The following is a 16,470-nucleotide window of genomic DNA, read 5'->3' on the forward strand; positions in this document are numbered from 1 at the left end:
AATTACATCCCTGTCCTGGAAATTCAACACTCTCGCTAGCATCGGTCGTGGAGGACCCCCGAGCTTCGGCCTTCCCCCAGTACTCTGTGGGCTCACTAAATGACAAAGAATTTACTAAGCCCCTTGGGTTGGAGGTGCTTCAGTATCAGGTCTTCAACAAAGAGGTCAGGCGACTGCCCCTCTGCCCGCTCCGGAATTCCCAAAATGCATAGGTTGTTGCACCAAAGGTGTCCTTCATAATCATCTAGCTTCATTTCAGTGAGTTTGCGAAAATTTTGTAAGTCCAGGACCTCCCCTTGGAGCTGCGTGACATCTCCCGTCAGACTGGTGGTAACAATTTCGGCCTGCTTGACTTTCTCATTCAATTTAGTAAGGTCCGCTCTGATCAAATTGACGTCAATAGCAATAGTATCCATCTTGTGCTCAAAGGGAGGTTTTCACATTTGTAATAGTGTCCATGAGGTCTTTTAGTGAAAGTTCCTGTTCCTCGTCCCCTTGTTCCCCCAGGGAAGCGCCTCTAGACTGGCGGCTCTGAATCATCTCTTTGGGCAAAGTGTAGCAGCCCAATTTGTTGGTCTGCGTCGTTTTCGGCCCTCTTGAGTCTGAGGGCTTATTCCTCTCCATGGCAGCCATTCCCCACTGTGCAAGTTGTCGATAGTGTCTTGGTCTGACCGCAACGGGGGAGCTACGAGTGAAAAGGGCCGCTTCCCTCCCAGACAGTCCAAGGAGGCCAGCAAGTCAAGGAGCGTGAGAGGGAAGGGATGGTGGGTGAGCGCGCCCGGCTGACCACACACGGCCAATCCTCGGCACACTAGATGGTGCGGACGGGTTGGGCAAACAATCAATTGAAGTGGATGCCAGGGACCCGCTAAAGTACCCAAGAGGGTGTAGATATCAGCAAGCTCAAGTCAGAAAGCAGGCTGACACACCAACCGACACGGTCCACTGGTCGTGGGTCTTCGATTGTCAAGGGGGCCCCCCAAAGTTACATGTCAGTGTTCAATATGCATGGGGAAGGGGGCCCACCACCAGAGCGTGAGTCACTCAGCCAAGGTCTGGACCCTGAAGATACCTGGCCACTCCTCTCGGCTTGCGTCGCTGTTTAAAGCACCGATAATATGGGGCAATGGAGCCCCGGCCAAGCGCTGCGCACCCAACCCCGTCCCGACCTCAAGCTGATGTGGGCCTCTCTCCTCAGGCCCAGCTGCGTGCACCAAGTCCCCACCTTCGCTGCTGGTGCAGGTGAATGATTCCGATAGGCCGCCGTCCAGATCCCGGGATCTCACAGGGATCAAACGGGTCTGCCTCGCCTCAGCTGCGGCACCTATAAATACTTTGTGTCCCGGCTTCAGGGCGAAGTACAGGCCTCGGGTGGCCGATCCCGATATCTCTGGCCGCGGGTGCCTGACGAGATCAGGAGTTGCGGGAGACCGCTCCGCAGGACCTCAGGTGTGCTTTCCTCCCCTCGGGGATGTCAGATCAGGGCAGCGGATAGACGTGGAGGATGTACGGATCACGGAGCTGTGGAGTTAGGCAGCCATCACAGTTCACTGCCAGGCCATGCCTCGATTCCTCACTTCTTGACCTATTAAAGATTAGGCAATAGCTGCGAATCCTTAAAATACTGGTGCTGATGAAAGCCTCATTATCTTCAATGAAGGCTGAAATATGTAGACAGTGAGGAAGAATACTTGGATAATTAGACCCCACAAAGTGTCTGCATTTGTTTTTAACATTGTCAAGGCAATATTCAGCTAATTAAGTTTGTTGCAGATACGCCTCAGGCAATCTTTTAAACATTTTATGACAGCATCCCATGGAATATCTGTAGGTTTGCCCTGAAAGACATCAGGTTGAAGCCTGCGGTGGAAGTACTAGACTCCATGGGGACAACACTATGATGAAACATGACTTCAGGATTTCCTGAAGGGTGAGAGTTTTATTGAAAAATCACTCATGTGCCGGTTCAACCCATATGATATGGACTCTTAGGGGACCCCCGTTTTGATTTATATATGTTAGCAGGAGGAACATATCACTGGGAAGAGGATGATTTTCATTCCAAGTAAACTCTGTGTACCACTTCTAATATTTCTTCTCTGTTCTAGAAGGACTTTGATGTCAGCAGCTTTCTGTGGGGTGCTCCTCCTTTGTTAAAGAGGAATTGCATCAGGTCACTGGCCCCCTGACTCCGGAGTCAAACACAAAACAAGCAGATAGTACTCCTTTTCAGTATTTACACAGTTCCAGCTAAGACTGAAAATATCCTGGATCCTCCATGGGGCCATGGTCTTCCAGAATGTTAGCTCGTACAGTGAACTGTTCAGAAGAAGAGTTTGGCCCGATCTCCATGAATCTGGATCAGAGCAGTACCAGAGTGCATTCAAGATTCTCCAGTTCATTAGTCAGAATCCTCAGGTCACTGACCCCCTGACTCCGGAGTCAAACCCAGAACAAGCAGATAGTACTCCTTTTCAGTATTTACACAGTTCCAGCTAAGACTGAAAATATCCTGGATCCTCCATGAGGCCATGGTCTTCCAGAATGTTAGCTCTTATAGTGAACTTTTCTGAAGAAGAATTTGGCCTGATCTCCATGAATCTGGATCAGAGCAGTACCAGAGTGCATGGAAGATTCTCCAGTTCATTAGTCAGAATCCTCAGTTCATTGACTGGGGATACAGTCCATGATCTCCTAGCTGGACTGTAAACAAGAGGCTTGCATATCTCAGAGACCTGTAGAGAAATGCCAGCAGAAACGTAATCTCCGAGCACGGTTTCCCAAGCCGGACAGATCCAGGGGTAGAGACCAGACAAAGTGCGATCCACTGATCCTCTAGAGTTTGTGGTTGGGAACAAGATTAACAACGTTGACAACAACCTTAACCCATAAAAAGCATTTCTAATGGAAACAGCATCAAGAACTGATATCTCTTTTTTGGCATGGTGGATTTCCATAGTCTCTGCATGCGACCTGCATGATTGGCAATAGTCAAAGCCATAAGGAAACTACTGACAGAATGACGGAGGTTCTGAGTTCCATGTGCAAGACAACACTTGCATTCTGGAATGTATGGAATATGTATAAAACAGGAAAGGTGGCTAAAGCAAATTTTGAGATGAGTTGCTAGAACCTACACATCCTGGGTTCCAATGAAACTAGGTGGACCAGATCTGGCAGAATAAAAACCACCACAAGTGAGGTGGTACTGTACTCGGAAAGGGATGATGACCAACATCAGGCAGGAGTAACCATCATCATGAGCAAGTGGACAGAGAACTGCCTAATGGAGTGGAATCCAGTCAACATGAGAGTTATGACTGTCATGTTAATAGGCAGTTACATCAACACCACCATTATCCAGTGCTATGCACAAACAAATCACGCAGAGAAAACAGTCAAGGACATAATCTACCAACAAATGCAAGCTGAGCTCAAAGCTGTGCAGAAACATGACCTGAAGATTGTGATGGGGGACTTAAATGCTAAAGTGACAAATGACAACATGAACCATGGTAAAGCCATGCGAAAGGAAGGTTGCAACAATGAACAGCAATGGAGAAAGACTGTTGAAATTTTGTGCCACAAATTATCTGGTCATTGGAGGGACTCTCTCCCCCATTGTGATATTCACAAACTAATGTGATGCTCACCCAATGACAGAGACAGTAACCAGATTGACCACGTGATGATGGGCAACACTTGGAGAAATTCATTGCAAGATGTCAGTGTGAGTAGGGGAGAGCGCGGCGGGAGTGATCACTTTCTTCTAACCACACAAAATATCAAGATGACAGTACTTTGATGTGGCAAAATTCCAAGATCAAGAAAACATTTTTCTTACAAATTGAAAACGAGTTCAAACTCCTAGCTGACACAATGCATTAGTTTAAGCCAGCTGCTGATGCAGTCTACAAGAAATGAGAACAGGTTTCTTAAGTATATATGAAGAGTAATGAAATATGTCTGGGGATCAAGCCAAGCATGAGAACATAATGGTTAAGACAAGACGTATGGCAATCTATTGAAGACAGAAGGGTAGCACAATGTATATATATGCGTAATTTTCAAATGCTTTATATATATTGAAATGCATCTGTGGTACAATTTGTAAAAGTTAAATAAATGTCACTTCGGCTGAAGTAAGTAAAAGTTGACTAACTTCTGTGATGGGCTTTTTTAGACATAGTTTAAGGTGAAGTGTACCGTGATCAAATCTAGAGGTCTTATTTGATATCATTAGTGTGATAAAGATTAAATCCGAGCAAATAATTTTGTTTTGCATATTTAAAAATGTTTAAATGAGTTCCTTGTGAACATTTGTTACTTTGGCATTAGTGCTTACCCAGTTCACAAGGACATATGGGTCGCTTTTGTTCTTTGAAATATAGCTCTCACACATATCAGAATATGAGGAAAAGATGTCTCGCCTCAACATCTATGAACAGCAAGTGGGCCTGAAGATCAGCTGCAAGATATTATAAGTCCTGCCACTCAACATCCCAAACCCTTCACCAAGGTGGATGGAGAGGTCCTAGCCATGACTCTAGAGTTCATCTACCTAGGCAATAATATCAGACATGATGGAGGGGAGGGCAGCAACATCACCAGCAAACTGTACAATGCCAGGAATGCCTTCAGGATGCTGGACAATGTGTGGAGGTCATCTTAGGGCAGCACCAACGCCAAACTGTGGCTTTACTAGAGCTACGTTATGTCCTCACTCTTGTATGGATCAAAATGCTGCTGGATGATGAAAAGTGGCATCACCAAAATGGCAGCCTTCCATACCAGTAACCTAAAAAGAATCTTACACATTTTCTGCCTGTGGACTATTTCCAATGGGGAACTGATCACCAGGGTCTGTATTACGATAGGGGCGCACTTTACCTGTTTGCACCACAGCACACTTGAAACAGGTGCACCGGTCACAAACAGGGAAAGTGCACCCTATTGTGGTGAATGTTCTGCCCTCAGGGCAGCCGCAAACTAGAACTGTTCAAGTGAAATTCAGAGTGGCTGCTTCAAAGCCGCTCTGTGTTTCACAGCGCAGAAGGCACTTGCCTGCAATTTCGCAAGGGATTAGAGAACTCCTTGCAGGCCGGTGCAGTGAGTAGCTGGACCTGCCTCCAAGGGGATGTCTGAGGGTCCATGGGACCCCCATTCTTCCCTCCAGAGGGCTGTCTTTAAGAGGCGCACTGAAAGTGCATCACCTTTTTGTGGCCCACTGTTAGTGTGCCTCTCTCATTTGCAAGGGGCCATGTCCCCATGCAAATGAGGGAATTCCCTCTTGAGATAGCGCTAATGATAGATATGCACCAGCACTATTAGTAATACAGAAGGGGCCACATAAGTGTCTGCGGCCCTTCTATAATAGAAGTGGATGCATATTCCCACTGTGCACCCGGTACACTTTCTGTAATATAGCTCCAGATGCAAGCAAGAGAGCATGGACACCAACTTTATAAGTAAAGGGTGGAGATGAGTAGACACCAACAGACGACAGCAGGTCCCCACCACAATAAAAGCTCTCCACTGGACCCAGTAACGTGTGTGACAAATCGACTTGAAAAAATTACATGAGATTGTCGAAGGTATCCTGTGTATTTTTATCACAATATATTATTAGCTTAGTTAGTTTTCTTGGAACAAAATATTGTTTGTGTGGAGAAGTGTGGCTCAATGGTTAGAGCGGCAGACCCTGATGCAGAGGTCTGGCCTGGGACCAGGGTTCAAATCCTGCCTCTGCGGGTCTTGGGCTCAATTTCCTCTGACCTGTTATTCTTGCCTCGGTGCCTATTCTAATCATGGGTGCAACTCTGGGCAATAGCTTGCTTAATCTCCCCAACAGCGCTAGGATGCCTGGCTTCTCTTTGGGGGTGCCCAGGAGTGGACATTTCACAGGGAAAAGCCAGGTTCCACAGCGGTATGAGTACAGCGCCAGGACACCCTAGGGTAACAGTGCACTATGCAAGTACAGCACATTTACATTTAATTGAATTACCTCTGTAATACTGCCTGCATTAAGGTAAATTCGGACTAAAAACATTAACAGATATATTTTTTTTTCCCAGTACGAAGATATGCTAAAGGAGGAGAATACTTCATGGTAAGAGTCATTTTCAAATTATTTAATTTGTTATGAAGTTTTTCACAGCGTCACAATATGTACATCTCTATAATATTATAAACACTTTTTTTACCATAGGGAAATAATGCATTATCTTCCACAATGAAAACACTCAGATCGAGGCATTGTACATCAAAATATTTCCAAAATTGAAAGGCCACTGAAGCTTATTTTGCCTATTTATTGTTGATACATTTATTATGGTACTGCAGAAGAGTACTCCTGCCTTGGAACTCTATTACACACACTTTAACGTGGATCAAATTGACCAAGGCCAATCCACCAGACAGATAAATTGGTCCCTTGACAAATGACTTTCACCAGGGGAAGAATCCAGTAAGTTCAGTAAAAAGGGCAAGGCAGAATAAAGATAAGATTATAGAGTGCATCAGTACCGCACGCATGCTGGTATTGGGACCAATTGAGGTTTTCACCTCATCCACTAACGGAGTTTGAACTACAACATTTACAGTAAAATGCCATCACTTACCAAGAATTTAACCCTTGTAGTACTTTTTAGTGCATTTCACTGATTGCATAGTATCTCTGAAATGTTTATGCTGGTAAAAAGAAATTGTGAACACTGGGCCTTTTATTAGACATGTGTCAGATGCATATTTTGTTTCTAAAAGGATATCAAGAATTACTCCCTTCTTAGCTGAGGAGAAGCTAATTTGAACCCTTATGGACACTGAAACTGACATGTCAAAAGAACTATCAGATGCAGTAACAATGTTTCCATTGTATGAATCTGTTTTGTATGTTTTAGTCAAACAGATCAAAACCTAACTAGAGATGGGGCGTGGTTTGGACGTCGGGAGAAGATGGCGGCGTAGAGCTCCACCCCTCCCGTGGTGACCGGCTAATTAACATTTTGGAGCGCTTAAAATGCAACAAGAACAGTTCTGAAGACGGATTTAGGGATCGGAAGTGCGGGTCCCTTTCGAGGCTGGCTCCTGAAGATTTATGAGGCTCTGATATGGAAGCGGATGCGGCTCTGATGCGGAGAAGCCCTGCCGACAACGAGTGGGCCGCCGAACCACGGAGCTCTCGCAACTCCTGCAGCGGTTGCGCTTGTGGTTGCGGCTTGAATATTCGCATTGAGAGGACCCAGGCTTACGAGGACTGCGGAGCCACCGAGTGAGTACAGACCTGAGCAAGCGGATTACCGCTTCCTAATGCCGATTTATGCCAGCATATGGAGCGTACAAAATGGCGGACGAGCCTGATACCAAGACGCTAACGAAGACAAATTTAGATTCCTAATACGAACTGCTCTTACCCTGCGCCTACCCTACAGCAACGAGCTAGTTTTTGCGCTGCAGTTGAATTCACGATGTGGTTCCCATGAGTAACTGGGGATATCTTTGAGCCACCTGTGCTACCGCTTCCTAATGCCGATTTCTGCCAGCATACGGCGCATATAAAATGGCGGACGCGCCTAAAACCTAAACGCTGACGGACAAATTTATACTCCTAATAAGATCTGCACTTACCCTGCGCTTACCCTACAGCAACGAGCTATCTTTGCGCTGCCGCCAATTACACGATGTGATACCTGTGTCTCCTTATGGTGGTGGAGGCTGGAGACTTCACAAAATGGCGTGCGCGCTGACGGGGGAGTTAATGGCTTAAATTCGAAATCTTTGAGGGGCTGTTGCTGTTTATTGTGTGTGGGTATGGCCCTTGGATGAGACACATGCAAACGATTTCCTGGCCCTGCTACTTGAGACGTGATGAAACATGTGTGCAACACCTAAATAACAAGCCACTTGAGACGTGATGCGGCATGTGTGCAAAACCTGAATAACAAGGCGAGTAGGTGAGGACGGTTCTAATTGAGTGCAAGTATAAAGACACGCTATACTGAGGGGACAGGAGATACGGTGCAGTCACACCATCTGATTTAGACCCCCCTGAGCGCGCTGAGCCCTCTGATCTGATGCCTACATGGAACATAGGCCCTAATGAGGGTTTCGGTATCCTCCACTACTTTATGGTCAGGGGTTGCGTTCCAATTGTTGATGGTCTTCCTGTCATACTGCACACTGCTCATCCTGCACAGCCTCGTTGTCATCCTCACTAGTCCTTGTGACTACCACTAGACAACCATTGGGCCTGTTTTGAAGAAGGTGGAATAGAGAGATTCTGTGCAAGTACTCCATTGCAAGAATTATTATGGGCGAAAAAGAAGCAAAAAATCTGAAGAGGCTCAAGGCCGGACCTCCAAACCTGATCTCACCTATCAAGGGCAGGAAGGACGTCAATGACACGATGGACATCATACTAAATAAACTTGAGGAAGTACATGACCTTGCGAAATCGACAAAGGAGGAAATCGTGGCTATTAGGAAAGATATTCAAGATACTAATTCTAGGCTTACGGAAACAGAATCAGCGATAGAACCAAGGGTTATATCGGACCATTCGTGTATATCATTGTCCATTTCTAATGTGAAACCGTCTATCCGTCAATCAATTTGGCGGCTAAATGAGGAGGTACTCGAAACGGAGCAACATCGATCTACCATTGAATCCGCCATTAAAGACTATCTGGCACATAACATTAGGGGGGAAACAATTGATCTGACCCGTTGGGAAGCACTAAAAAGTACTATTAGAGGGGTCATTATCAAAATTAGGTCAGCTATGAACAAGAATCATAACAAGGCTCTAGAGAAACTAGAAAGAGAAATATCTGTCCTAGTGAATAGGCATCTGCTTGATAGAAAAGAAGACACGCTGAATAAGTTGGCCAATAAGAAGTATGAATACAACAAAATAATAAGTGAAAGGGCGGGGATCTGGTTAAATAGGAGGAAACAATTTAAACTATGTGAATCAAATAAGTCTGGGAAGAGTCTGGCTGCTTATCTTAAATTTAAAATACAGAAAAACACGATAAACTCCATTCAGGACCAATCTCGGGTGGCTCACTCGAATCCTCTCAAGATCGCAGAGATCTTTAAAGATTTTTATGAGCGTCTTTATGCAAAGAACATAGATGTGGAGGAAACCAAAATTCAGGACTACTTAGGGGAATGCGAGTTATCATCTCTCTCCATTGCTGATCAAACCGATCTTAATAACCCAATCACGATCCAGGAGATTGAGAAGGCTGTCAAATCGTTAAAAAATGGGGAGGCCCCCGGGCCAGACGGGTTCACTGCTAGATTCTATAAGTGCTTCTCCTCTCTCCTATCACATCCACTCCTGCACCTGTTTCAGGAAATCACTAGTACAGGGGAAGCGAAAGGCACATTATCTGAAGCTATCATTGCCGTCTTGCCCAAAGAAGGGAAAGACCCAATACTTCCTAAAAATTATAGGCCTATCTCTCTTATCAACCTCGACTGTAAGCTCTTAGCCATGATCTTAGCCAACCGCCTCCAAAAAGTTTTGCCCAAGCTTATCCACCCCTCTCAGGCAGGTTTCCTGAAATATAGGTTATCCAGTGATAATACCAGGACACTGGCACATGTACTCGAAAAGGCGAAGCGTCTTACCACCACCACTGTAGCAATTACGCTCGATGCCGAAAAGGCCTTCGACAAAGTAGACTGGACATATCTGGAGGCAGTATTAAATAAATTTAACCTAGGAATGCCTTTCACGAAGATGGTGATGTCCCTTTATTCATGCCCCTCTGCTAGAGTTAGAGCGGGAGGCTCGTTCTCCTCATCATTCCGACTGCAACAAGGAACCAGACAGGGGTTCCCCCTCTCCCCCTCATTATTTCTACTGGTGATTGAGCCATTCTTCCACCACTTACGGAATAATAAGGGCATTTCGGGAATTCCATTTAAAGACTGTACCATAAAGCTAACTGCATATGCAGATGACGTTCTGGTTGTCTCGTAAAAAGCGGTGGAGGCAATACCATCCCTCATGGCTACTATTGACGAGTTCTCGAAGGTATCGGGGTATAAATTAAATAAGGATAAAACAGAGGTTAAACTGTTAAATAATCAAGGAAGTAGGGAGGTGCTGGGGGATTCCGGTAAGTTGGCAAACGGATTGCTTCAAGTACCTGGGATTGGACTTTGATAAGGACCTAATATTAACGAAACCCTGACCCTAAAGAAAATATCTAAATTACTAGAAGGTTGGTCTCCTAAGTACTTATCATGGTGTGGCAGGTCTGAAACCCTAAAAATGATGTTAACTCCATTCGTGAACTACCTGGCGAATATGTTGCCAATGACTTTTTCGGATGACTTTTTAACCAAGGTGGATAAGCTCTTTGGTACATTCCTGTGGCAGGGGAAGAGACCCAGGATATCAATGAAGAAATTGCAGTTACCTAAATATAGAGGCGGCCTGGGTCTCCCCAGCTTCAGAAATTATCAAACTGCGTTCCTGTGTATACAAGGCGCGCAATGGCTGACTGAAGGTTCGGCCTACACCCCGCTATGGCTAGATGTTGAGAAATCCCTCATTGATAACGTTCCCCTTACTGCCCTACTCACTATGGATCTCTCCCATCTTCCCCATTCAAAATATATTTTACTAAACACAAGACCTGCCCTCCTAAGACTTGACCAAGCCCATAAAACAGGATTAAAAATCAAAAATACTACATTGGTTGCCTTGTGGCGTAACCCTTCATTTAAGATTGAAGGAAAAGCCCTCCAGTGGGATTATTGGTCCAGGAAGGGCATCAATTTAGTGAGTGACTACATGCTCTTGCGCCAATAGACTTTTATGAGTTTTTGAAGTTAAAAGCCATTTTATCTACACGCTCTCTTAAACCCTGTGATCCCTGGCTTAAGACCAATATAACACGAATCATGGCGGCTGGTCACTTTGTCTCGACAACATACAAGCTTCTACTCCCTCTAGCTAGGAAGGCCCACAGGCGAAATGACATTCGATGGGAGTTTGAACCCAATTCTACGGGCTTGACGTTTGATTGGGACATGATTCACACCACTGCCTTCCTGAACAAGGTCTCTCCGATACTGTCCCAAACTAAATACATGTTACTAAACAGAACGTACTGGACGCCAGACAAACTTTTTAAACTCCAACTGAGAGATAGCCCTAAGTGTTGGAACTGCGACTCAGCGGTAGGGGACCTGGCCCATATGCTTTTTAATTGCCCCTCTCTGGACACATATTGGAAGAGAATGTTTGATTGCATAGAGCAGATTTTCAGTATCAAACCTGCGAGGGAGTTCGTTTATGTCCTACAGGGTGTCCTTGATCCGAATCTGGTTAATGTATATGACCGCCAATTGCTTGATTTATTGCTCACCTTGGCCTGTAAAGTGGTTTTGTGTAAATGGAAGAGCGCCTCTGAGGTGTCCTTTAAGATATGGCAAGAGTGGTTGTCATTCCTAAGAGGAGCTGACAATCCTGGTCTGCATTCCTCCCCATGGCGCGCTTCCCATAAGAAGCTTTGGAAGTCTCTTAATGCTTCATCATTTTCATTTGATCCTCCATGATATGTTACAGTCATGTGTACTGGTTAATGGCGAAGTAGACTTTACTTGTCGTGTTCTTTATAATGTAAGGGGAGGGGAACAAGGGTGGAGTAATCATCCCTAAAGGGATCCATTTTTAATGAACTATACGGAAATGTATACAAGTAGGGGTTTGAATCCAAGGACCAGGATAAGGATATTGTATGTGCAGCATTGTGCATGTAGCAATCGTTTTCAATTCGAACTTTACATTCGGATCTCATGGTATGTGTTCTATGTACTTCACGAAATACTGTATTACCCTGCCTTTATTTACTATTATTTGTAATGTCAACGTATGCAATTCAGTTTATGTATTCCTTTCTTTCTTTTTTCTTACGTTCTTTTTCTTTCTTTCAATAAAAATGATTTGAATTAAAAAAAAAAAACTAACTAGAGATATCTTAATCGTATATATTGCACGTTCAAAACCTTTCCCAGTGTTCCAGGAGAGATGCTACATAAACGGTCAAAAGTGGGTACAGACACTGGGCCAAAGTCAGAAGATAATCAAAATTAGCCTTATTTAACAAATCAGTTTTGGGCAGTCATGCAGAAGGCCAAATTAACTTGGAGAACTGGGGTAACATTAAACAGATTGTTGATTTTCTTACTCTGGAAACTACAGAAAAAATATGCTTCTGGACTTCTGGAGCTAAAAAAAGCTAACCGGCCTTCAAGCGGCTTGAAAAAACCTTGGTCAACACTAGAGCCACAGAAAGTAATGGCTTGGTGTTTATGCATATATATGCCTCGCTCATAAGATTGTCCTTGCAGTTGGCCCTTAGATGGCAAAACCCGGTATACTCTAATGAATTATGAGGTCATGGAAAATGCAGTACTAGTTAGTGGTGAAGTCCCCAAGTGCTATTACTTTCAACCAACCAAGGGGTACTTATCTGTATTCACAGCCTTTGAAAGCTTTCAAAATTAAACAACTATCTAATGATACAGAATCTTTTTCTAATACTCCTCAAGAAAGTATGGATCTTCTCTAATACACAGGGGTTGAGGATATATTTTCTTATTTTACAAGTAGCGCTCTTACACAGCCCAGCACAATTAATTAATTTAGAAGGTCACTCCTTGAACCTTCTGCTTGCCCCCCACACCCCACCACCATCTACAACATTTTAAAAACTATACTCAGAGCAGTTGCACAAAATACAGCCTCTCTGAGGAGCTCTGAAATTGGTTTCAGAGTAAGAGAAGGGTATGGGGTTTCACTTGTTGCATTGTGGGGAGCATGCCTCAAGGTGGCTGTAAGGGGAGTACTTGAAGAACAAATAATATTTTCAGTAAAAGGGTCAGGTTAACTGCCACTATGCGGCCCTCATATGATAGCCTCTTCATCTGCCAGTATGTCCCTCTGGGTTAGTTGGAGGAGATCGGAGTAATTTTCGGTCTTCCATGTGATCAACTGTCATGCAAAGCTTAATGCCCAAGTAGGTGTTGTGCCTAGGAGAATTGGCATTGTCCTTGGAGAGAAATCTGCTGCTCTTCTGGAAGGCTAAGTATCAGAACTTGTGATTTTAGCATGTTTACCTTAAACCAGACACTTGGCTGAAGTATTCCAGATCATGTCAAAGGGCTAGCAAAGTGGGTAGAGGGTTGGTCAGTGTTAGGAGGATGTCATCTGTGTAATGTCTAACTTGTGTTTCATGGGACAAACGTGACCCTCGTGATGCAGGAGTTTCTATTCAATGTTTTGGCTAGGGTTTCCATATAGAGGGCAAATTGGAGAGGGGACAGGGGGTAGCCTTGTTGGGATCTCTTCCATATAGCTCTGGGATCCGAGGTCACACTACGGAGCTGTATTGCTGGGTGGTCGTAGCTACTGAGCTCGCACCTCTGGAATTTGGGGCCCATACAGCCTTTAACAATTACCTCTCATAGAATGGGCCATTGAACTCTATTGAATGCTTTCTACACGTCGATTGATAAGCGAAAGGCTCGTGTTGTGGCCTGTAAGGTTTTGTCCATGATGTGGAGGATACGTTTTTTTGTTATCCGAGCAGCCCCTCTCGGGGATTATCCCAATCTTGTCAGTCTCCAAGAAGTCTTGCAACTAAGAAGCTAGAAGCTGGGCCAACATGCCCATAAAGATCTTAGTGTCGAAGTTGAGGAGCGAGATAGGGCGGTACGAAGAGCAGGCAGTGGGACTTTGTCTGGTTTGGTTATGACTGTAATTAAGGCAGACTGCATTGTCGGGGTGAGCATGGCAGTTTCTGCAAAGGAGTTACATAGCTTGGCCATTAATGGTGCCAGTTATAAAAGAGTGCTGTGAACCCATCTGGGCCCGGGGCTTTCTCAACTCGCAGCTTGGAAATGCTTTCAATGACCTCCTCTATTATTATGTTCATTCTAGCGAAGCTGTATGTTGTTTCGTAAGTGACGGTAATGGGGTCGCATCTAGGTTTGTCTGTATGGGTTCAGTAGGGGAGGGATCTGTGGTGTAGAGTGTGGAATAATATGTGCGAAAAGCCTCCACTATCTCCCTTGGTGTGTACACCGTGTCCCCTGTGTGAGTAGTACGATGAGTAATATTGCTCTTCTGCTGTTTTGCCCTAAGGTGGCAAGCTAACAGTTTGCCTGCTTTATCCCCTCCTAATTAGTACCTTTTTTGGTGCGCAGCAGAGCGCATTCAATTGCACCCCAGTCCAATGCCTTGAGTTGTTTTCCCGTCAACGTGTGCTGGTGCCTTATTTTGCGGGAGCCTGAACTCTTGTGTTGGACCTCGAGTTCACTCACCACCCCCTCCAGCTCCCCACATTTTGCCTTTCTGCCCATGTTGATCTTAGCCACTATAGCTATGAATTCCCCCTGTATAACCACCTTAAGAGCGTCCCAAAGCATGGCTATTTGAAGGAATGATCCTTCATTCTCCACCAGGTAGGAGGAAATGCGGTCTCGGATAGAGTCCTTAATCTCTGACCACTACAGAAGAGTATCATTCAGTCACCATTGTCGTAGCCGGGGCGATTTGTCTAAATCGGATAAGGTAAGCATTACAGGGGCATTGTCAGAGAGGGATATGATGCCTATGTCCACCTGTTGCACCCAAGGGAGCCACTGTGCCATGCTCAAGTAGTAGTCTAGGTGATCATACATCTGATGTGACGCAAAGAAATATGTGTAGTCTCTAGTAGTGGGGTGGTGGGCTCTCCATATATCCACCAGCACAAGGTCTTTGAGCCATGTGTGAGTTTCCTCTGAAAAGGCTCCCTTCTGCCCCATTTTATGGTCCAATCTGTCAAGATTGGTGTCCATTACCTCTGTGTCTGGGGTAGCTAGGAACTGGGATATTGCTTTGCAATGGAAGTCCTCCTGAGTATTGTTGGGGGCGTATACATTGATGAGGGTGAGTGTGTAGGTGTGCTGTGTTACACGTACCGCCAGCAGTCTCCCCGGGATCTCTGCCACTGTGTATTTTTCCCATAAAGTTATTAGCCACTTGTATAGCCAGCCCTCCCCTCTTAGCTGGATCAGAAGAAAAAGTATATTGGGCAAATAATCAGGAGTGGACTCGGTTCCAATCCCTGTTGAACAAGTGTGTTTCTTGCAATAAATATATGTGACAGCCTCAATACTTGATATGCGCAGAGAGGAGCCATATTTCGCTGGGTCATTAATGCCCCTAGTGTTCAAGCTAATGAAATGCAGTGGCTTGAGTGGGTAGACTCGTTGAACATGAGTGATGTGAGGTATGCGGGTCATCAGAGACCATAAGGGCTGTGCACTATTGAGCAAATAGCTCCTGGAATCCGTGAAGTGGCGTGACTTGGGTGTCCTTCACATTCCCTAGTAACATACCAGTAAAAATAAACAAACCTTCACTTCCCCTAGCTGTCGTAATTCTTATGGATTGTAGGGCCTAAAGTGCATAGCTCGGTCATTCTTGCGCTCCTTATACTCCTCAGTCCCAGTCCGCCACTTGCTGTAGTAGTGTGCTATCACTGCCTCATACCCTTCCGTAGCAATGTATGGCGATTAGTTAGTCACACCCTTACTTCCTAATTTCCAGATCATCCATCTGCAGCTTGTTCAGTATCGCTTGCCATTCTCTCTGAATTTCATCCTCTGAGGGTTTCGCTGTTGATTTCTCCCATGGCACCTTAGTGAATTTCCCATCTCATTGCGATGTATGTTCCACTTTAGATGGGGTGCCTGGTGGGAGAACCGAGCCCGCGACCACAGGAGGTTGATGATCTCTCCTGCCTCTGCCAGGGTGCGTACACCATGTGTCTCCCTGTTCCAGGTAAAAAGCACTCGGAAGAGGTGTGTCCAGAGATACTTCACTGCTTCACTCTGTTGAAAGTTGGTGATTGGTTTGAGCAGAGTGTCTCAAATTGAATGGCGCTCTTCTGTCGAGCAGCCTCCATTATAGCCTCTTTCTGGAGTAAGTAGTGCAAACAGGGCAGCCTATCTGGTGGGGCACCACCTGAGTTCATAGCTCTATTGACCCTATGGGTTCTGTCCAGCTGTACATCTGTTATCAATAGCTCAGGCACGACCTGGTGAAACAGGAGTTTCACATATGCCTCATTTTCCCCTTTCTCTACCCCTCAGTGGATTCCACAGATTTCCAATGTTTGATCTCCATGATCTATTTCCAGGTCCTCCATGATGTTTTGGTCCCTTAGGTTGACCAGTTATTGTCCATAGGTGTCTATTTCCTCTGCCCTCGCGTTGTTAGCATGCTCCAGAGTGGAGACCCTTTGCCCCAAGCTCCCCATATCGCGCCTCATTTGTATTATGTTGTTTATGACTTCTGTGCTGAGGGGGGTTGTGTCTAGGGTTAGGCAAAACTCACTGACTTTCACTCTGTGGAATTCCACAGAGTTACATGAAAACTCCATGAGATTCTATGAATTT

The 16,470-nt window shown here is 45.1% G+C and overlaps 1 protein-coding gene across 1 annotated transcript in view; it reads left to right on the forward strand.

Annotated features, from left to right (window-relative positions):
• The window catches only part of CCDC178 (coiled-coil domain containing 178), a 1,033,935-nt gene that overhangs the window by 112,505 nt on the left and 904,960 nt on the right, over window positions 1-16,470 (forward strand). The window contains exon 5 of the mRNA XM_085605687.1: window positions 6,075-6,109. Within this exon, the coding sequence (XP_085461813.1) occupies window positions 6,075-6,109 (35 nt within the window). The remainder of the gene's footprint in view (window positions 1-6,074; window positions 6,110-16,470) is intronic.

The sequence above is a fragment of the Triturus cristatus genome, chromosome 5_1 (genome assembly GCF_964204655.1).
Source record: "Triturus cristatus chromosome 5_1, aTriCri1.1, whole genome shotgun sequence".
Taxonomy (NCBI): Eukaryota; Metazoa; Chordata; class Amphibia; order Caudata; family Salamandridae; genus Triturus; species Triturus cristatus.